The 24,421-nt window shown below is 36.4% G+C and overlaps 1 protein-coding gene across 1 annotated transcript in view; it reads right to left on the bottom strand.

The window, feature by feature from the left end:
- UBXN7 (UBX domain protein 7) overlaps positions 1-24,421 on the bottom strand; it is a 94,884-nt gene that overhangs the window by 36,347 nt on the left and 34,116 nt on the right. Inside the window, exons 3-5 of the mRNA XM_037013112.2 lie at positions 23,418-23,485; positions 13,849-13,914; positions 12,534-12,646 (exon numbers count right to left, since the gene is read on the bottom strand). Coding sequence (XP_036869007.1) covers positions 12,534-12,646; positions 13,849-13,914; positions 23,418-23,485 — 247 coding nt within the window. The remainder of the gene's footprint in view (positions 1-12,533; positions 12,647-13,848; positions 13,915-23,417; positions 23,486-24,421) is intronic.

Here is a 24,421-nt window from a genome sequence, read left to right as displayed (position 1 = left end):
GTGCTGATGTTGGAAGTTCTTCTTCATATCGTATCTTAGTTCATTTTCTGGGTAGTCAAATTAGGTTTCGATCCTCTGTATAAATACAAACAGACCCTTTGCCCACACTTTGATATGCCCTTTATACCACTGTGTAGAGCTCATTGCAGGTCACCACACAGGAACTGCTTTTTTTTTTTTTGTAAGAGAAAGGAATATTGTCAGAAAAGTGTACCTCCATAGCCGATCATCTGACATACTTTAAGTGATCAAAATTAAAGATATTTAAAGCATGCATTAATCGTTGGTTTACAATCACTTTTATCCTATCAGGGAGTAATCCCCCTTCTTTCTTTCTTTATTTTTTTTATCTTTAATCTACACTTACATGAAGAATATTGTTTACTAGGCTCTCCCCTATACCAGGTCCCTCCTATAAACCCCTTTACAGTCACTGTCCATCAGCATAGCAAAATGCTGTATAATCACTACTTGTCTTCTCTGTCTTGTATAGCCCTCCCCTTTCTCCGAACCCCCCATGTATGCTAATCTTAATACCCCTCTTCTTCCCCACCTCTTTACCCCTCCCTACCCACCCATCCTCCCCAGTCCCTTACCCTTTGGTACCTGTTAGTCCATTCTTGGGTTCTGTGATTCCACTGCTGTTTTGTTCCTTCAGTTTTTCCTTTGTTCTTATACTCCACAGATGAGTGAAATCATTTGGTATTTCTCTTTCTCCGCTTGGCTTATTTCACTGAGCATAATACCCTCCAGCTCCATCCATGTTGCTGCACATGGTAGGATTTGCCCTCTTCTTACGGCTGAGTAGTATTCCATTGTGTATATGTACCACATCTTCTTCATCCATTCATCTCCCGATGGACATTTAGGTTGCATCCAATTCTTGGCTATTGTAAATAGTGCTGTGATAAACATAGGGGTGCATATGTCTTTCTCAAACTTGATTGTTGCGTTCTTAGGGTAAATTCCTAGGAGTGGAATTCCTGGGTCAAATGGTAGGTCTGTTTTGAGCATTTTGATGAACCTCCATACGACTTTCCACAATGGTTGAACTAATTTACATTCCCACCAGCAGTGCAGGAGGGTTCCCCTTTCTCCACAGCCTCAGCAACATTTGTTGTTGTTTGTCTTTTGGATGGCAGCCATCCTTACTGGTGTGAGGTGCTACCTCACTGTAGTTTTAATTTGCATTTCTCTGATAATTAGTGATGTGGAGTATCTTTTCATGTGTCTGTTGGCCATCTGTATTTCTTTTTTGGAGATCTGTCTGTTCAGTTCCTCTGACCATATTTTATTTGGATTATTTGTTTTTTGTTTGTTGAGGCGTGTGAGCTGTTTATATATTTTGGACGTCATTGAAGAATGTTGCTGTTAATTTGATAGGGATTTCATCAAATCTGTGCTTTGGGCAGGATGGCCATTTTGACGATATTGATTCTTTGTAGCCACGAGCATGGGATGAGTTTCCATTTGTTAGTGTCCCCTTTAATTTCTCTTAAGAGTGACTTGTAGTTTTCAGAGTATAGGTCATTCACTTCTTTGGTTAGATTTATTCCTAGGCATTTTATTCTTTTTGATGCAATTGGGAATGGAATTGTTTTCCTGATTTCTCATTCTATTGGTTCATTGTTAGTGTAAAGGAAAGCTACAGATTTCTGTGTGTTAATTTTGTATCCTGCAACTTTGCTGTATTCCGATATCAGTTCTAGTAGTTTTGGGGTAGAGTCTTTAGGGTTTTTTTATGTACAATATCATGTCATCTGCAAATAGTGACAGTTTAACTTCTTTAGCAATCTGGATTCCTTGTATTTCTTTGTTTTGTCTGATTGCCGTGGTTAGGACCGCCAGTACTATGTTAAATAGCAGTGGGGAGAGTGGGTATCCCTGTCTAGTTCCCAATCTCAGAGGCAAAGCTTTCAGCTTCTCGCTGTTCAGTATGATGTTGGCTGTGGGTTTATCATATATGGCCTTTATTATGTTGAGGTACTTGGCCTCTATTCCCATTTTACTGAGAGTTTTTATCATGAATGGATGTTGAATTTTGTCAAATGCTTTTTCAGCGTCTGTGGAGATGATCATGTGGTTTTTGTCCTTCTTTTTGTTGATGTGGTGGATGATGTTGATGGATTTTCGAATGTTGTACCATCCTTGCATCCCTGGGATGAATCCCACTTGGTCATGGTGTATGATCCTTTCGATGTATTTTTGAATTCGGTTTGCTAACATTTTGTTGAGTATTTTTGCATCTACATTCATCAGGGATATTGGTCTGTAGTTTTCTTTTTTGGTGGTGTCTTTAACTGGTTTTGGTCTCATGGTGATGTTGGCTTCATAGAATGAGTTTGGGAGTATTCCCTCCTCTTCTCTTTTTTGGAAAACTTTAAGGAGAATCGGTATTATGTCTTCTCTGTATGTCTGATAAAATACTGAGATAAATCCATCTGGCCCGGGGGTTTTGTTCTTTGGTAGTTTTTTGACTACTGTTTCAATTTCCTTGCTGGTAACTGGTCTGTTTAGATTTTCTGTTTCTTTCTGGGTCAGTCTTGGAAGGTTGTATTTTTCTAGGAAGTTGTCCATTTCTCCTAGGTTTCCCAGCTTGTCAGCATATAGGTTTTCATAGTACTCACTAATAATTCTTTGTATTTCTCTGGGGTCCGTCGTGATTTTTCCATTCTCGTTTCTGATATTGTTGATTTGTGTTGACTCTCTTTTCCTCTTAATAAGTCTGGCTAGAGGCTTATCTATTTTGTTTATTTTCTCAAAGAACCAGCTCTTGGTTTCCTTGATTTTTGCTATTGTTTTATTCTTCTCAATTTTATTTATTTCTTCTCTGATCTTTATTATGTCCCTCCTTCTGCTGACCTTAGACCTCATTTGTTCTTCTTTTTCCAATTTTGATAATTGTGACATTACACCATTTATTTGGGATTGCTCTTCCTTTTTTAAATATGCCTGGATTGCTATATACTTTCCTCTTAGGACTGCTTTCGCTGCGTCCCACAGAAGTTGGGGCTTTGTGTTGTTGTTATTTGTTTCTATATATTCCTTGATCTCTATTTTAATTTGTTCATTGACCCATTGATTATTTAGGAGCATGTTGTTAAGCCTCCATGTGTTTGTGTGCCTTTTTGTTTTCTTTGTAGATTTTATTTCTACTTTTATACCTTTGTGGTCTGAAAAATTGGTTGGTAGAATTTCAATATTTTGGATTTTGCTGAGGCTCTTTTTGTGGGCTAGTATGTGGTCTATTCTGGAGAATGTTCCATGTGCACTTGAGAAGAATGTGTATCCTGTTGCTTTTGGATGGAGAGTTCTATAGATGTCTATTAGGTCCATCTGCTTTACTGTGTTGTTCAGTGCTTCCGTGTTCTTACTTATTTTCTGTCCGGTGGATCTATCCTTTGGGATGAGTGGTGTGTTGAAGTCCCCTAAAATGAATGCATTGCAGTCTATTTCCCCCTTTAGTTCTGTTAGTATTTGTTTCACATATGCTGGTGCTCCTGTGTTGGGTGCATATATATTTAGAATGGTTATATCCTCTTGTTGGACTGAGCCCTTTATCATTATGTAGTGTCCTTCTTTATCTCTTGTTACTTTCTTTGTTTTGAAGTCCATTTTGTCTGATATTAGTACTGCAACCCCTGCTTTCTTCTCGCTGTTGTTTGTCTGAAATATGTTTTTCCATCCGTTGACTTTTAGTCTGTACATGTCTTTGGGTTTCAGGTGAGTTTTTTGTAAGCAGCATATAGATGGGTCTTGCTTTTTTTATCCATTCTATTCCTCTGTGTCTTTTGATTGGTGCATTCAGTCCATTTACATTTAGGGTGACTATTGAAAGATATGTACTTATTGCAATTGCAGGCTTTAAATTTGTGGTTACAAAAGGTTCAAGGTTAGCCTCTTTAGTATCTTACTGCCTAACTTATCTCGCTTATTGAGCTGTTATATACACTGTCTGGAGAGTCTTTTCTTCTCTCCCTTCTTATTCCTCCTCCTCCATTCTTCATATGTTGGGTGTTTTGTTCTGTGCTCTTTCTAGGAGTGCTCCCATCTAGAGCAGTCCCTGTAAGATGCCCTGTAGAGGTGGTTTGTGGGACGCAAATTCCCTCAGCTTTTGCTTGTCTGGGAATTGTTTAATCCCGCCATCATATTTAAATGATAGTCGTGCTGGATACAGTACCCTTGGTTCAAGGCCCTTCTGTTTCATTGCATTAAATATATCATGACATTCTCTTCTGGCCTGTAGGGTTTCTGTCGAGAAGTCTGATGTTAACCTGATGGGTTTTCCTTTATAGGTGACCTTTTTCTCTCAAGCTGCCTTTAAAACTCTTTCCTTGTCCTTGATCCTTGCCATTTTAATTATTATGTGTCTTGGTGTTGTCCTCCTTGGATCCTTTCTGTGAGGGGTTCTGGGTGTTTCCATGGTCTGTTCAATTATTTCCTCCCCCAGTTTTGGGAAGTTTTCAGCAATTATTTCTTCCAAGATACTTTCCGTCCCTTTTCCTCTCTCTTCTTCTTCTGATACCCCTATAATACAGATATTGTTCCTTTTGAATTGGTCACACAGTTCTCTTAATACTGTTTCATTCCTGGAGATCCTTTTATCTCTCTCTATGTCAGCTTCTATGCATTCCTGTTCTCTGGCTTCTATTCCTTCAATGGACTCTTGCATCTTATCCATTCTGCTTATAAATCCTTCCAGAGTTTGTTTCATTTCTGTAATCTCCTTTCTGGCATCTGTGATCTCCCTCCGGACTTCATCCCATTTCTCTTGTGTATTTCTCTGCATCTCTGTCAGCATGTTAATGATTTTTATTTTGAATTTTTTGTCAGGAAGACTGGTTAGGTCTGTCTCCTTCTCTGGTGTCTCTGTGATCTTGGTTTGCCTGTAATTTTGTCTTTTCATGGTGGTAGGAATAGTTTGCAGAGCTGGGACTAGTGACGGCTGGAAAAACTTCCCTTCTTGTTGGTTTGTGGCCTTCCTCTCCCCCTTTGCGAGGCACTGGGTTCTCGCAGGTGTGGATGTGGTCTGGATGTTGTCCTGTGTCCTCTGGTCTTTATTCTAGGAAGAGTTGTCTTTGTTATATTTTCATAGATATATGTGGTTTTGGGAAGAGATTTCCGCTGCTCTACTCGTGCCGCCATCTTGCCTCCGTCCCAGTTGATTTCATTTTTTGCCTTTAGTATTTGGTTGGTCTGCTTTCTTTGTTGTGATTTTATTTTCTCTGGTGACATCTATTTATTCTTAGGAGTGTTCCATCTAGAGCAGTCCGTCTAAAATACCCTGTAGGGGTGGTTTGTGGGAGGTAAATTCCCTCAACTTTTGCTTGTCTGGTAATTGTTTAATCCCTCCTTCATATTTAAATGATAATGTGCTGGATACAGTATCCTTGGTTCAAGGCCCTTCTGTGTCATTGCATTAAATATATCATGCCATTCTCTTCTGGCCTGTAAGGTTTCTGTTGAGAAGTCTGATGACAGCCTGATGGGTTTTCCTTTGTGGGTGACCTTTTTTCTCTCTCTGGCTGCCTTTAATACTCTGTCCTTGTCCTTGATCTTTGCCATTTCAATTATTATGTATCTTGGTTTTGTCCTCCTTGGGTCCCTTCTGTTGGGAGTGCTGTGAGCTTCCATGGTCTGAGCAACTATTTCCTCCCCCAGTTTGGGGAAGTTTTCAGCAATTATTTCTTCAATTACACTTTCTATCCCTTTTTCTCTCTTCTTCTCCTTCTCGTACCCCTATAATGCGGATATTGTTCTGTTTGGATTGGTCACATTGTTCTCTTAATATTCTTTCGTTCCTGTAGATCCTTTTATCTCTCTCTGCCTCAGCTTCTCTGTGTTTCTGTTCTAATTTCTATTCCATTAATGGCCTCTTGCACCTCATCAATTGCTTTTAAGTCCTTCCAGAGATTGTTTTATTTCTTTATTCTCCTTCCCAACTTTATCCGTTAGCTCTTGCATTTTTCTCTGCAGCTCCATCAGCATGGTTATGACCTTTATTTTGAATTCTTTTTCAGGAAGATTGGTTAAATCTAACTCCCCAGGTTGCCTCTCAGAGGATGTCTGGGTTATTTTTGTCTGTATCAAATTCTTCTGTCTTTCCATGGCAATAGAGGTAGTTGTAGGCAGTTGGCACATGTGTCAGCTGGGAGAACAAAGTCCCTTCCTGCTTGCCTGTTGTCTTCCCTTCCTGTTAGACCGGTGACCCCTAGGCGGCTTGTGCTAGGCAGCTGCATGCTGACAGGGCCTCTGAGTCTGGCCTGTGCTGCTGTGGAGGATACTCTTTGTGGCTGCTGTGGCCGTGGCCAGTCTCAGGCTGCTGCTCCACTATGGTGAGGCCATGCTGAAGGGGGAATGGGTGGGAGGGTGTTTATCGTTATGAGAGTCCTCAGAGCTGCACTGCCTCCCAGGGGGTTAGGGTGCCTGGAGTTTCCTGGGATCCCCAGGTGCTGGGCTGACTGTGCCAGGACGCTTCCATCCAGCTGTGAGGCTCCTGTCTGTTTAAGACTTTTAGAGCCCTCGCTTTTCTTGTGTTCCAGGGGTGCCGGCTGCGGGGCTGCTTGCAGGATTTACTGTTTCGTTTCCCTAGTATCCAGCATACCACACACTGTGTGTCTCCACTTTTGGTGTGGATGACTAGGGCTGGGTATTTAGCAGTCCTGGGCTCCCACTCCCACCCCGCGCCTACTCCTCTCCTTCCGCTAGGGAGCTGGGGTGGGGGGAATGTTCGGGTCCCGCCGGGCCGTGGCTCATATCTTACCCCCTTCATGAGGTGCTGGGTTCTCGCAGGTGTAGATGTAGCCTGGCTGTTGTACTGTATCTACTGGTCTCTCTTTTAAGAATAGTTGTATTTGTTGTATTTTCAAAAATATATATGGTTTTGGGAGGAGTTTCCATTGCCCTACTCATGCCACCATCTTGGCTCCTCTCCACTGCTGAATTTTATCAAACATTTAGGGAAGACGTAATACCCATTCTCTTTAAAGTTTTCCAAAAAGTAGAAGAGGAGGGAATACTCCCAAAGTCATTCTACGAAGCCAACATCACTCTAGTACCAAAGCCAGGCAACAACACCACAAAAAAACAAAATTACAGACCAATATCCCTGATGAACAGAGATGCAAAAATACTCAACAAAATACTAGCAAACTGAATTCAAAAACATATCAAAAAGATCACCCACCATGATCAAGTGGGATTCATCCCAGGGATGCAAGGACGGTAAAACATTTGAAAATCTATCAACATAATCCACTACATCAACAAAAAAAAGGACAAAAACCACATGATCATCTCCACAAATGCTGCAAAAGCATTTGACAAAATAGAACACCCATTCATGATAAAAACTCTGAACAAAATGGGTATACAGGGCAGGTACCTCAACATAATAAAGGCCATATATGACAAACCTGCAACCAACATCATACTTAACAGCAAGAACCTGAAGCTTTTCACCTAAGATTGGGAACAAGACAGGGATTCCCACTCTCCCCACTGTTATTCAACATAGTATGGGAGATCCTAGCAACAGGAATCAAACAACACAAAGAAATAAAAGGCATCCAGACTGGTAAAGAAGAAGTCAAACTGTCCCTGTTTGCAGATGACATGATATTGTACATAAAAAACCCTAAGGAATCCACTCTAAAACTACTAGATCTAACTTCAGCAAAGTTGCAGGACACAAAATTAATACACAGAAATCTGTTGCATTCCTATATAGTAACGATGAACTAGCAGAAAGAGAAATCAGGGAAACAATTCCATTCACAATTGCATCAAAAAGAACAAAATACTTAGGAATAAACCTAACCATGGAAGTGAAAGACCTATACCCTGAAAACTATGGTACACTCTTAGAAGAAATTAAAGAGGACACTGATAAATGGAAATTCATCCCATGCTCTTGACTAGGAAGAATTAATATTGTCAAAATGGCTATCCTGACTAAAGTAATCTACAGATTCAATGCAATCCCTATCAAAATACCTACAGCATTTTTCAATGAATTAGAGCATATAATTCTAAAATTCATATGGAAAAACAAAAGACCCCAAATAGCCAAACCCATAGTGAGAAGGAAGAAGAAAGCAGGCCGAATTATGCTCCGTGACTTCAAGTTCTAGTACAAAGCCACAGTAATCAAGACAATTTGGTACTGGCACAAGAACGGACCCATAGACCAGTGGAACAGAATAGAGAGTCCAGATATAAACTCAAGCATATATGGTCAATTAATATATGATAAAGGAGCCATGGATATGCAATGGGGAAATCACAGCCTCTTCAACAGCTGGTGTTGCCAAAACTGGACAGCTACATGTAAAAGAATGAAACTCAATTATTGTCTAATCTTGTATACAAAAGTAAACTCAAAATGGATCAAAGACCTGAATGTAAGTCATGAAACCATAAAACTCTTAGAAAAAAATATAGGCAAAAATCTCTTGGACATAAACATGAGCAACTTCTTCATGAACATATCTCCCCGGGCAAGGGAAACAAAAGCAAAAATGAAGAAGTGGGACTATATCAAACTAAAAAGCTTCTGTATAGCAAAGGATACCATTAGTAGAACAAAAAGGTATCCTACAGTATGGGAGAATATATTCATAAATGACAGATCCAATAAAGGGTTGACATCCAAAATATGTAAAGAGCTCACACAACTCAACAAACAAAAAGCAAATAATCCAATTAAAAAATGGGCAGAGGATCTGAACAGACAGTTTTCCAAAGAAGAAATTCAGATGGCCAAAAGACACATGAAAAGATGCTCCACATCGCTAGTCATCAGAGAAATGCAAATTAAAACCACAATGAGATATCACTTCACACCAGTAAGGATGGCCACCATCCAAAAGACAAACAACAAATGTTGGCGAGTTGTGGAGAAAGGGTAACCCTCCTACACTGCTGGTGGGAAGGTAAACTAGTTCAACCATTGTGGAAAGTAGTATGGAGGTTCCTCAAAAAACTAAATATAGAAATACCATTTGACCCAGGCATTGCACTGCTAGAAATTTATCCTACGAATGCAGCATCCCAGTTTGAAAAATATATATGCACTCCTATGTTTATCGCAGCACTGTTTACAATAGCCGAGAAATGGAAGCAACCTACGTGTCCATCAGTAGATGAATGGATAAAGAAGATGTGGTACATATATGCAATGGAATATTATTCAGCCATAAGAAGAAAACAATTTCTACCATTTGCAACAACATGGATGGAGCTAAAGGGTATTATCCCTAGCGAAATAAGCCAGGCAGAGAAAGACAAGTATCTAATGATTTCACTTATCTGTGGAGTATAACAACAAAGAAAAAACTGAAGGAACAAAACAGCTGCAGACTCACAGAACTCAAGCATGGACTATGGACTAACAGTTACCAAAGGGAAAGGGACTGGGGAGGGCAGGTGGGAAGGAAGGGATAAGGGGGGAAATGAGGCATTACGATTAGCACACATAATGTAGCAGGGGAACATGGGAAAGGCAGTATATATAGAGAAGAGAAATAGTGATTCTGTAGCATCTTACTACGCTGATGGACAGTGACTGTAATGGGGTATGTTGGGGTGACTTGGTAATGGGGGAGTCTAGTAACCATAATGTTGTTGAAGTAATTGTACATTAATGATATCAAAATAAAAAAAGAAAAAGTATATAAGAACCTTGGTGGCCCCCCAAAAAACAGAAAAAAATGCCTTTCCCTTATTTTGTTTTTTCTCCCAGCAACTAGTATAACCTGCAATTTCTCTCTCTCTCTCTCTCTATATATATATACACACACACACACACACACACACACACACATATACACATCAACATATATAAAATATATATACACTAATGCATGTTATGCATATATATTGTTTTTGTTTTTTGTTTATAGTCTATATCCCTCTAGATTATAAACTCTGTGATGGCAAGAACTTCTATAGTTTGTTTACCACTATCTCCCTGTGGCACAAACTGTTTATAGGTACCAAACACACATTTTCCCCTTTTTCCTCTTAGTTACAGAACCTTCAAATTCTGTCAATCTATGAAGCTAACTATCTGGATTTCCTAGTGTCTCTTGCAGCTTGGTGTGGCCAGATTGCTAAAAACTGTGGTCATAGGATGTGAGCAGAAGCGATTTGTACAACTTCTAGTTGTGCTTTTAAAGGGAAAAGGAGTTTTCTTCTCAGCTTCTTCCTTCCTTAATGGTGACTGAAAAGCAAACCCTATGTAAGCCATCTTAAATAGAATAGACAAGGGCAAGCAAGACCCAGGGAACAGCAGAAGAAGACATAAAATACTGCACTCCCATTAACTTCATATGGCAGAATCACTCTAATAGCCTGGACTTCTATCTTTTTTAAGCTACTGTTTATTTCCTTCCTGGTCTCTCTCACATGGAAGTCAAACATTTATCCAACAAATAACAGCCCTCATCACGTAGAGCAAGGCCTTGCAAGAGAAGGCCTTGATACATTATTTACTGAAGAACAAGTGAATTAATCAGTCTCTTGATTAGCATGAGCCAGAACCCTCAAACATGGTCTACATCTAATTACACTAACAAAGTCTAGTTTCTGAATCTGTAAAACTATAGCTAAGCTCTACATCTAATACGGTGCCCAAACCTATGGCCCTGTCTGAACAGCCAAAGAGTGTCCCTCTGATTTTTAATGTTCACCTCTCTAAGCTTCAATGACTTAATTTCAATGACAACTTTGCATATGACCTCCCCAGTTTTGATAACAGATATATCTTTAGTCATATTGAAATGTCTACTTTTTTTGGATGTGTATGGTATATAAGGACTTGTAAATGATAAACTTCAGTATTATCAGTGAAAAAATGATATTGTTGCAAACAATACAAGTCTTGAAATATAAAGAAAACAAGATGATATAACTTAACAAAATGAATCAAGTCAGATGACAGTATCAAAAAATATTTAGATTTTCCCTCAATAGACAAGCAGCAGAGTAACTGACCAAATTAAACGAGCTCAGAGTTTATTTCATTAAACCTTAGAGCAACTTAGAAGCTAAAAAAAACAGACAACACAGATATTTTTTGTCAAAACAAACTCAGATTCTTTTTGTCTTTCATACTGCTATTCTCACTCACTGGCTGTATTATCACCAGGACCGTAGAAAAGACAGTTATATAACTGCCTGGACACCAGAAAAAATAGGCAGTTGCCGTAGTAAGATCAAGAGGGAAAGATGAAAACTGAGGAAACATCTAACCTGACATCTTTAATCTGAGGAATGAACACCACAGACTACTTCAACTCTAGACTTACCTACATGACAAAAAGAAACCTTTGTTGGATCAAATTACCATTCTTTGGATTTTTCATTACATGCAGCCAAATATTTTCAGGTATTATAATTCAGAAAATTATTATTTTCTGAAAAAGATTACAGTTATATTTCTTATCCTAAATATTTCATGTAGCCTAGGATAAGGATATGTCAAGGGATAAAATTTTTTTGACAGTCATAATTCACTTCCAAATATGTAACTACTAATAGCATTTTGGGTCTACTTTACCCCAACAGATAAGACTTACCTGAAATTTAAGTCATTTACATCTGTGTAAATATATGGAAATTTATGCAAAGATCATTAACATGCTAATCAACACACAAAAGCAAACTGTTTTGAGCGCCTCAAGAAAAGAATTTTTAAAAATCCTAACTCAATTCATTCATTGAACAAATACTATGTTCTTATTAAATTCCACAGACTGTGTCCCAAGGATTACCAAAATAAAATGAAACATGTTTCCCGTACTCTCATTAAGCTTGCAATTTAGCAGACTATCAAATAAATCTGCTCCGGAGAGTTTTTCTTTGGCTTTAGCAAAGTTAAACCAAGAACAGAGGGAGAAGGTATTCTGTAACTACAGAAACATATTTTTTAAAACACACTAGGATCCCCATAGAAATATGGGCAAAAGATACCTAACAAACAATCCACAAATGGCTAAACACACGTACATACTATTCGCAGTAGTAATCAGATACGTGAACTAAAAAAAGATAAATAAATATATATTGAAATGGCAAAGATTCTAAAGCAATACCACACAAGGCTAATAAAAGGATTTTCTCAAGCAATTACATACGCTGCTGGTAGAAATATAAATCAATGTAACCTTTTTAAGTATCTCATACTTATATCATACTTACAGAAATGCCAATTCTCTGTATGTTGAAAACTCTTTTTATTTTTATTAAAGTGCCATTAATATACAATCTCATGTTGGTTTCAAATGTGTATCACAGTGGTTCAACAGTACTCATGATCAACATATTGTGATTTCAAATGCCCCTTTATCCCTTTCCCCCCATTGTACCCACCCCAACTCTTCCCCCTTTGTAACCACTAGTCACTTCTCAGTGTCTATAAGTCTACTGATGTTCTGTTCCTTCTGAAACTCTTTTTCTTTGCTCTTAGAAAAAACTGGCATTAAAAATGCAAAAGAATTCATAGCTAAGGCTTAGAATCTCCAACAACTTACTGTTTCAAAGCTGCCTTTATGCATCAAATCAATGGGTGGCCGGAATAGATCTGCAAGGGTAGTTAGTTTCTTATCTATTGCTCCTCCATTTCTTAATTCCTGTTCTTGTCGAACTGCACAACAGGAGGATGAGAAAATTTAAATTAGCCATAAAATAAGTCGTGAATCTAGCATCATAAAAAACATATATCATCAGCAAGAATTCCTGAATGACATGCTGACTTCAAATGCAAACATAAATATATAATGCTGACTCTGCAAAAAAAAACCCCACAAAAAACAAAACAAAAAAAGCAGGGCAGAGAGGAAGTCTTAAGAGGGTGGTGCTCTCTATCCAGCAGAAAATTGTATTAGAGTCACCCACCAAAATATTTCCTTCACATATTCAGAACTAACTTTATTATAGGAGGAAGCTTTTATTTCCATTTATCTAGTTCTGAAAGTGATCCTTATTTATCTGTTCTTTCTAGCTACATTCCTAATCTTTAAAGATTCTGGCAATGACCACAATTGTCACTTTCTCCTGGAAGGGCACAGGCTTCCCTGATGACCCTTCAACTCTCTCCAAAGTTACAAGATCTCTCTGTGCTTCAATGAGCTCATTACAAATCAATACAAAATCAAGCATGGTCCAAGAGTTTCTCATATATTCTCTAAACATAATTGTCCTTTACGATTCCACCTCTAATCGGTACTAAATCCTCTAAAAATATAAGGCCAAGATTCTTGTTCTAGTAGATTCTCATTTCATAAAAAGAGAAAAACCAATTCCAAACAACTGTAGCCAAAATATTAATAGTGACTGTTTTTGGTAGTGTTGCTTTTTCTTGTCTATTTTTTAAAAATCTCCTATAATACCCATTTTCATTGTGGTCATTTCTTTGAAAGATTTTAGGATCTTGAGGGAAATCAGTTCCTTATTTTATTATATATCCAGCATTTAAGTAATCATTCAAAAGCTGCTTAAGTTCATAAATTACCAGATTTCTTATATTATCTCCATCTCTTATTATTCTTCTGGCACTAAATACGTTACAATTTGGAATAATTCAGCTCAAGGAGGAATCAGTAATAATCATAGACTGAATCATAATTTCACGTTTAAAGTGATTCTCAAAGTAATTAGGCCTAAGATTAACTGCCTTTTTCTTAAAAAAAAAAGTACATTAAACAAATTAAGATCTTGACCTATAGGGTGCTTGTGTAAGGCTGCTTTTCCAATTTGTGGTTTATATGTGGGACGGGGGGAGGAGGGGAGAGAGAAAGACAAGGAGGAAGAGAGAGAAAGATGATAAACTGGTTCATAGATACCTACTAGTTTCAGTTTGAAAGTCCCGGAAACCATCAAATATTGAGCGTGCAGGCCGTCGTCTTTTAGGAGCTTTAGGGGTTAAAAAAAAAAAAAAGAATTGATACAAAAATTTAAGCCTAAGTTTTTAAACAATTCTGTAAACTTCCTTATCTGTAAGTATTTCTCATTTTTAAACACTCAGATTCATAATGGTTCCTGCCTTCAAAAAATAAAATATTTTAAAAGCCTGCAAGTCATTCATATACAATTAACTCAACCATCTTCATCCAAACCATTCTGTTTTACAAAAAGAAAACTAAGGCCCAGTTAAGAAACTTTTGTTAAAATACCCAAAGAAAAGATTTTGAGGATGACTTCCCATGGAAATAAAGCTACACACATGCTGCACATGTCTAATTCCAAGTAGGCTAGGGTATCTGACTACTCTTGGTACAACACTTGAGTAATCACAATTAACCAAGTTCTAAATCATAATGTTTAAGAACTACTTCTTAGTGGTTGGATAAATGGAAGAATGAAGAGAACCATGTCTTCTGATATCCCTGAATAGTTTCTATTATGCAATCCTTAGGTGCTTTTATAGATGAAGTCTAAAAAGAAATAATCAAAATATTTTCCTATATGTATGTGTTCTTAAATCTAAAAAACAATTAGATCATTTATATACATTACAATAATTAAGAACATGTAAGACTCAGGGCAAGATGGCAAAATAGGAAAATCCTGAGAGCTTGCCTCCTCCCATGGACATTGCTAGGTTACAATTGCATATAAAGTAACTCACTGAGAGAGACCTGAAGACTAGCAGAACAGCTCTTCCAGAGCTAAATATATGTAAAAAAAAAAAAAAGCCACATCAAGAAGGATAGGCAGGGCACCATGTGGTTGGTAACCAACCCCACAGTGTGGCAACCTATAAGCGGGGGAGGGATATCACAGGTGTAGAGACCCTCTCTATAAAGCAAGGAATCCAAGCCCCATATCAGGTACTCCTCCACCGCCATCCTGGTAATCTGCACTGAGAAGTACAGCTGCTAAATGTCTGGCTCTGAAAACGACCAGCAGGGCTTCACTCCAGGAGAGCCAGAGGGCTAAAGGAAACCAAGACACTGCTCTTAAAGGGCCTTCGCACAGTATCACTCAATGCAAGATTTAACACCTTACTTACATCAATAAGCATTCACACAGAATGCGTTCACACAGACAGAGCATTCACACAGAAAATGGGTAAGGAAATACTGACTTACATTAGACCAACAGACTTAACAGGTAGATACAGAACAGTTCATCCAAAACCAGCAAAATACAAATTCTTTTCAAATGAACATGGAGCACTCTCTAAGACAGATCATGTTAAGCCACAAAACAAGCCTCAATAAATTTAAGAACAATGAAAGCATATTAAGCATCTTTTCAACCATGACAGTAGGAAACTAGAAATCACTTACAAGAAAAAAACTGGAAAAACCCACAAACACCAGGAGGCTAAACAACATGCTATTAAACAACCAGTGGGTCAATAAAGACATCAAAGAAGAAATAAAAATATATACCTCGAGACAAAATGAAAATGGAAATAGAACATTCCAAAATCTTCAGGATGCAGCAAAAACAGTTCTAAGAGGGAAGTTTATAGTGATCACACTTATCTCAAGAAATAAGAAAAATCTTAAATAATCTAGAAAAAGAATACCTCAAAACACTAGAAAAAGAACAAAGAGGAAGGAAGGAAGGAAGGAAGGAGGGAGGGAGGGAGGGAGGGAGGGAAGGAAGGAAGGGAGGGAGGGAGGGAATAATAAGGGTCAGAGTGGGAATAAATTAAATAGAGAAAAATAAAACAAAAGATCAATGAAAAGATAGACTTTGAAAAGATAACAGACAGAACTCGTTCTTTGAAAAGATAAAATTGATAACCCTTCAGAGTAACTCATTAAAAGAAAAAAGAGAGGACTCAAATAAATGAAATCAGATGAAAGAGAAGTTACAGCCAACGCCACAGTTATACAAAGGATTCTAAGAGACTACGAAGGATTACTACTACAAAAAATTATACACTAACAAATTGGACAATCTAAAAGAAATGGATAAATTCTTAGAAATATATTATCCTCCAATACTGAATCAGGAAGAAGAGAAAAGCTGAAGAAATTGATTACTAGTAATGATATCAAATCAGTAATCAGAAAATCAAAACAAAGAAAAGTCCAGGACCAAATGGATTCACAGATGAATTCTACCAGATATTTAAAGTTTAGTTAATACCTACTCTTCTCAAACTATTTCAAAAAATTAGAGGAAGGAATGCCTCCACATTTGTTAGCAGATATCAAAGCATTATTCTGATACCAAAACCAGACAGACAGTACAAAAAAAGAAAAACAGAGGCCACTATTCCTGATAAACACAGATGCAAAAATTCTCAGCAAAACTCTCAACAAAGTCAGTATTAGAGGAAACATACCTTAACATAAAAGCCAGATATGCCAAACCCACAGCTGACATCATACTCAACGGTGTAAAGCTGAAAGTTTTTCCTCTAAAACCTGAAACAATCAGATATGAACAACCACTCTTGACACTTTTATTCAACACAGTACCGGAAGTCCTAGCCACAGCAATCAGACAAGAAAGAGAAATAAAAGGTATCTGAACTGAATAAAGAAGTAAAATTTGAGAAGATCTAAAAACTCTACCAAAAAACTATTAGAACTAATAAATGAATTCAGTAAAGATGCAGGATACAAAATTAGTATGCCAAAATCTGTTGTGTTTCTACACTCTATTAATGAATTAGCAGAAAGAGAAATCAAGAGAACAATCCCATTTACTATTCCCATCAAAAAGAATAAAATCCCTAAGAATAAATCTAACCAAGGAGGTGACAAGACCTGTACTCTGAAAAGAATAACACACTGAAGAAATTGAAGATGAACAAATAAACAGAAATATATTTCATGCTAATGGATTAGAAGAATTAATATTGTTAAAATGTTCATACTACCTAAAGCAAGCTAGAGATTTGATGCAATCCCTATCAAAATACCAGTGTTTTTTTTCACAGAACTAAAGCAAATAATCCTAACATTGTATGGAACCACACAAGACCCCAATTAGCCAAACAATCTTGAGAAAGAACAACAAGCTGCAGGTATCAAAATCCTGGATTTCAAACTATACTACAAAGCTACAGTAATCAAAACAGTATATAGTAATCAAAACAGTAGCTATAGTGGCACAAAAGCAGACACATAGGTCAATGGAACAGGATAGAAAGCCCAGAAATAAACCCACATTTATACAGTCAAGTAATCTATGATAAAGGGGATATGAATATACAAAGAGGAAGACAGTTTCTTCAATAAATGGTGTTAGGAAAACTGGACAGCTACATGCAAAAGAATGAAACTGGAACACTTTCTTATACCATTCACAAAAATAAACTGGAAATGGATTAGAGACATAAATATAAGCCCTGACCATCAAACTCCTGAACAAAATCATAGGTAGTAAACTGGATATCAGTTTTAGCAATATTTTTTTTGGATCCGTCTCCTCAGACTAGTGCAATAAAAGCAAAAATAAACAATTGGGATTACATCAAATTAAAAAGTTTTGCACAGTAAAGGAAACCACTAACAGAATGAAAAGTTAACCTACTATATGGAAGAATATTATTTGCAAATGATACCAACCAACAAGGGGTTAATATCCAAAATATATTTTAAAAACTCATACAATTCAACAAAAAGGCAAATAATCTGATTAAAAAATGGGCAGAGGATCTGAATAGACATTTTCCTAAAGAAGACATACTGATGGCCAGCAGACACACAAAAAGATGATGCTCAACATCACTAATCACTAGGGAAATGCAAATCAAAACCACAGTGAGATTATCACCTTACAGTAATCAGAATGGCTACTATCAAAAAGAAAAGTAACAAGTGTTAGTGAGAATGTGGAGAACACTTTCATGACTGTTCATGGGAATGTAAACTGGTGCAGCCACTACACAAAACTATGAAGTTTCCTCAAAAAATTAAAAATAGAAATATATGACCCAGTAATTCCACTTCTGGGTATTTACCGAAAGGAAAAAAAAAAGCATGTATTTGAAAAGACACATGCACCCCTTTGTTTATTGCAGAACTATTTACAACAAAGATATGGAGGAACCTAAGTGTCTACCGACAGATGAACAGATAAAGATATGGCACATATATACAATGAATATTAAATTACTCAGGCATAAAAAAGAATGAAATCTTGCAATCTGTAACATGGATAGACCTAAAGGGTATCATGCTAAGTGAAATAAGATATGCAGAGAAAGAGAAATACCATATGATTTCACATATGTGGAATGTAAAAAATAAACAAAACAAAACAAAACAGAAACAGAAACAGATTCATAAATACACAGAACAAACCGTAGTTGTCAGGGCTGAGATGCAAAATAATGAAGGAGATAAAGAGGTAAAAAGTTTCAGTTAGAGAATAAATAAATCATGGGGAGTTAATGTACAGAACAAGGAATATGGTCAATAACACTGTAATAATTTGTATGGTGACAGATGGTAACTACAGTTATTGTGGTGACCATTTCAAAATGTATATAAATGACAAACCACTATGTTGTACACCTGAAACTAATACAATATTGTATGTCAACTACACTTCAATTAGAAACAAATAAATAAAATGTTAGTCCTAAAAAAAAAAAAAAGATATTTAATGATTCTTTCAATATGGGTAACAGTTATTAAGATGGCTGATAGCACACCTGGTCAGTATGTAACCAGAACAATATGCCATGCTAATAAATGAAGATTAGCAGTAAGAGTAAACAGAAAGTATAAAAGTCTCCCATCCTGTATCTCGTCCAAACAGTCTATTTTCCATTAGGTAGGATAATTCTTTCTACCCAAGAACTATTGAGTAAAGACCAAAAAAACCCCAAAAATAAACAACATAAAATGAAGGACTACATGTAAAAAACCTCATTTATAAAGCATTATCTTTCTGTATATTATTTATGTACTTACGTATATCACTATTTTCAAGAATCATATTATCTCTAGGCAAAGGGATTTGTTTTTAAAAAAATTCACATTTTAGTTCTGTGTTGAATTTTTAAATTTAGTTTTATTTGTACTGAATTTAGCTAAATTAAAATGTAAATATTATATTACTTTTTTCTCCTTTCCTTTATAAAGAAACAAGAAATGTTATTTAATATTTAAACTATTTTTCATCAAGAGTTCCTATTCCAAATGTGTATGTTCTAGGAGAAATAATACAGCCTCTCAAAATAATGCCTTCTTAAAACTTGTTATCACATACTTTTTAACCATAACAATTAAGAAAGTAAGAGTATCTTAGGATGAAATGGAATAGCTGCCTAAGAAAGCCATGTTATTATTGAGGGGGTAGTATATGAAAGTTAGTTTCCTTTTACTTTGAAATTTCAAGAGGCAAGCCAGTCAATATTCTACGTTATTTCACACACACACACACACACTCTCTCTCTCTCTCTCACACTCCCTTTCTCTCTCTCTCTTTTCCCAATTTAGTCTTTCTCTTTTGAGCAGTTGATCTCCTGGGGATTCTTACTCATTTGTTTCTCTTATTGATAGCCTTCTACCCAACTTCTTTTATTTCTAGGGCCCATAGCCTGCTCATAGCCTGATCCTAAGTCTAACCAAGAACCTCTCCACGGGACTCAACACCTCTAGCTCTAGGACCATTATTATTTCTGCCTGCTTCTTCAATATGTCATTTCCTGACTCTTCCTAGCCATCTTCTATCCTCTGTACTTTCACTCTACTACTCGCATAATAGGAATGCTGGTCACTGAGGTCAAAGAGGTTAAGCTACAACAAGCTAAAAGAGATTCAAAAGGAGTTACACAGTCAGAATAGGGGAGTGGGACAGGCCAAGAAAGAAATGTAATGAAAAGAGTGACACTGTTTCACATTCCCACATATCTTTGTTAACAGCTGGCAAGAGAAGACACCAGGATTTTCAGATCTGCTTCTGCACTCAACTTGCTACTATTCCTTTAAGTACATGGAGAAAATTAAAATCCAACCTCAGGGGAACCCTCCTACACTGTTGGTGGGAATTTAAAGTAGTTTAACCATTGTGGAAAGAAATATGGAGGTTCCTCAAAAAACTAAAAATAGAAATACCATTTGACTCAGGAATTCCACTGAAGAAAAGAAAATCCCAGATTCAAAAAGACGTATGCACCCCTATGTTTATCCACAGCACTATTTACAATAGCCAAGATATGGAAGCAACCTAAGTGTCCATCAGTAGATGATGGATAAAGATGTGGTACATATACACAATGGAATATTATTCATCTGTAAGAAGAAAACAAATTCTACCTTTTGCAACAGCATGGACAGAGCTAGAGGGTATTATGCTCAGTGAAATAAGCCAGGCAGAGAAAGACAAGTACCAAATGATTTCACTCATTTGTGCAGTATAGCAACAAAGCAAAACTGAAGGAACAAAAGAGCAGCAGAATCACAGACTCCAAGAAGGAACCTAGCAGTTACCAAAGGGAAGAGGGTGGGGAAGGTGGGTGGGGAGGGAGGGAGAAGGGGATTAAGGGGCATTATGATTAGCACACAGGGAAGGCAGTATAGCATAGAAAAGACAAGTAGTGACTCTATAGCATCTTACTACGCTGATGGACAGTGATTGCAATGGGGTGTGTGGGGGGACTTGATAATATGGGTGAATGTAGTAACCATAATGTTGATCATGTGAAACTTTCGTAAGATTGTATATCAGTGAATCTTAATAAAAAAAAATTCAATCTCAGACATGTAGCTGTAAAAGGGAGGATTACTTTAATAGTTTTTAAAGATAACTGTGAATATTGTCCTTTGATACTACATCAAAACTCAACAACTAGTAGTTTATTAAGGGTTAGTTGTAACATAGAATCTGAAATCTTTTATCAATAAACTTTTCATACTCTGCTCCATTAAAATCCATTGGTTTCTGTGGTAGGCAGGCTCTCAGACGGTCTCAGTTATGCCTATCAAGATCTTGGTATTCATAACCTGTGTGTGATTATCTTGAATATGGGCAGGATCAAAAAGAATGTGGCAGAGGTGATGGGCTGGGTTGTCGCTTCAAGATTAGATACAAGAAGATGGTAGCTTCCATCTTAGGCTGCCTACTCAAGCTCTCTCATTTGCTCTGTGGTAAGGAACTAATGTCTCCAGTTAACCAACAGTCACGAGAGTGAGCCTGAAAGGAAATCCTCCTCTTCAAGCTTTGAGATGACTGTAGCCCTAGCTGACACTTTGATTATAACCTTGTGAGACACCCTAAGAAAAAGTACTCAGCTAGGCTACATCCTGACCCACATAAACTGTGAGATAACAAATGTTTGTTTGAGGAAACTAAATTTTGGAACAACTTGTTACACAGCAATAGCTATCTAATCTACATTTATATGAATCCATCTGTCTTTAACTTATGCACAATTTTGTAATATTGTACACTGGTCATTGAAAATACTTCAGAGTTTTACAAACATTTCAAATATTGCCCATTCATTATGCAATATATATTTTAAAATCACCATCTGTTAATGTTACCACTAATCTCACCAGAAACCCTTTAAGTATTAGAAGCTATCCAGCTCACAACTGTGGATAAAAACTTTCTAAAATTCTACTTTCTTCCTGAAAGCTCTTTTTCTTTTTTGTTACTCACTGGTAACAAATAACATCAGTTGTTTCCTTTGAAGCAGTAAAGGCTTTTGTTCATATTAAAAACCATCTGCCAAATGTGTAAGTCAAAATAACTATAATTTGTTAGCAATCTCTCAAGTAAAAAAACTGTTCCCTGAAAAAAGCAGCTAGTTTAGTTCACAACTCAAACTGTACAAGTGCTCTTCCTTCAAGTAACCACAGAATGCATTATGCAGAAGTGTTCTGTACACACATATTTCATCAGTTTAAAAATTTATACCCAAGGTTTAAGATTTAATGAAATTAATTTTATTGCTTTATCAAGAACATTATTAAATAAAATTGGCTTTTTTTAAAAAACTGTATTAGTGTGTAGCAGTGAAGAATTCAGTAGGTAGTAGTAGTATGGTACCATTGCCCTGATTCAATTAAGATGTACCAGCTTGACCCAGCTTTGCTTCTGAACCATCAGCCCAAATGTCAACACAGTGAAAAAGGAAAATAACTTCTTAGCATTATTTTGAAAATAATTTTGACCTTACAGAATTCCTGAAAGGCTATCCAAGACCACACTTTCAGAATTACACTTCAAATCAATACTGTCCTAAGAAGAAAAGAGTTCTCCAAAGACTTTTCTCAAGCTATAACAAGGTCTAATGATGAAAGTCAGACTGACTTTCTAACTGTATAAAGTCATTCTCATCCCCCTCTACATCAAATTAGAGGTAAAAGGAGGAACGTGGGGTTTCAAATGTGAACTCTTTGCCTCTGTTTAACAGTAAAACAACACAAAATCTACTTCCTGTAGTCTTCCTCACTCGAAGATCCTGTCTTATTTCTTATAATAAAGAAAAGATAAAGCTTCTGAGGGCACTGCTGCTCAGCTCCAAAATCTATCTATTCATGATATTTATATGAAAAAAAAGTATGAACAATGCTTTATTATTTCTGGTATATCAACAGCATAATGACTGGCTGAATCAAACAGTCCAGAAAGTGCCTATTATACTTCAGTATTCAGATCTTGTAGTTTTCCTCCTCCCATCTTTATTCTTTAATCTAGACAGTATATTCTTCTATTTCTTGTTACAGTAAACTCCAAAGCTGCCAAGTTAAAGATTGATCTTTAAAAAACTCAATTAAGGTGCTCTTTCAAATCAAAAGATATGGTTTGTATAATTTTCTTAAACGTATTTCTGCTCCTTTATTCTAGTTTACTACAAGACTTTTTACAGGCCTATGTCTCTGCATTAGTGTTCTCAAGATGTATAATATACACTTCTATGTCTTTGGCCAACCAGATTATAACTTTATCTTCTAATTTTTAATATGCTTATTAATGCCTAAAATATTTGGCTCACAAAAGGTAAATAAGTGCTTATTAAACTAAAACTAAATTTCCTTTAGATCAATTAAATGTCTCATTTTCTACCATCTTCTCTATGCATCCAGATTGTATCACAATTTTTTGCATACCTTAGGTATTACTCTCACTTTTAGAAAATAAGACGAATGAAGGTATCGAGACAGTAAGGATATGGCAGTAACTTAAGTATCGAGAAAACAAAAAATAATGGGGAGTCTTTTTAATTAATGATAGATTGGTTTCCATTATAAGGCAGATTTTCTTTCTGTTAATTTTCCTCCTTTTGGTCTTCTGCAACATATTTCAACTTTTTGTTTCACTTCTTGGAAGAACCAACTGCGCAATTCTCCTAAGAAGAGTACAGAATTACATGATAATAGCTGACTATATTTGAAATAACAATCGCTGAGCAAGCCTCACTTTTGTTAGCTTCATTAAAATCCTAAATAATTAAGTAAAATAAAGCGAAGGAAAAAGGGTAAACTTACCACCAAACAAAGGTTCTGGTTCCACCAATATTTCTTGCTTTTGAGGAATTGGGGCACGAACTTCTTCTCTATTAAAAAATAAAGTGGGAAAATATCAAAAGGAAACTGTTTTCTTCTACCTGTTCTCTCTGTAATTTGTGAATGCATTCAAATTAACAAGTAAAATAAACACCAGTCTTAGTGGCTTTTAGGAGTCACAGTGCTAAATGACTGTTAGGTGGTTTCCATACTGGAATAAAGCACCTGGCATAGATAGCTCAAACAGTTTATAAAGAAAGAGAACAAGCAAACAAAAAAATATTCCCCTTTCCTCTAAAGTTCCCTACTCTAAATTCTTTCAGGAAAAAAAAAATGACAATAGGAGTAAAACCAACCAACAAAACAAAGAGGCAAAAATTAATGGAAAAATATAGGCTCAATTAAAGCAATATTACATTACCACTGTATCAAGTAATAGATAATTAAATCACAGATATATTAAAATAAGCTAAACAAACATGCAGTGAATTTTATGCTAGTTACAAAGATGGCTAACATAACTATTACCTTGGATTATTTATGAACTAGACCCTAATATATACAGAAGAGAAAAAAATAATTACCCATCTTTTAAAAGCCTATAAACTCTTCAAAGTTCACTTCCAGAGGATTTACTAATAATCTGTATTTTCCAGTAAAAAATATTCATTTAGATATATTGTAAAAATGGTGTAAAAATGGAAGTATCAGTTTTACTATTTTGTAGTTGTAACTCAAATATTAAACTCTGCTGATTAATGTTCGTAGCAAGGAACAGTAAATTCCAAATTTATTGCCTCCCTGCTTATAATAAATGTTAATCTAAATTAGGCCTAATGTTTTCCAGTCAGGTGTTTCTAACAGTAATATCTAAGCTTAAAGCCCTGTTTTTGGTATCTAAAAGTTGGAACTACAAAACATATTTACAAAATTAAGTATGAATACTCATTTGTCAACAAGAGCTAACAACCTGTAACCAAAGAACT

This window comes from Manis javanica, chromosome 3 (assembly GCF_040802235.1).
Source record: "Manis javanica isolate MJ-LG chromosome 3, MJ_LKY, whole genome shotgun sequence".
Taxonomy (NCBI): Eukaryota; Metazoa; Chordata; class Mammalia; order Pholidota; family Manidae; genus Manis; species Manis javanica.
The sequence above is the reverse complement of the archived record's forward strand: the minus strand, read 5'-3'. Positions and strand labels throughout refer to the sequence as shown.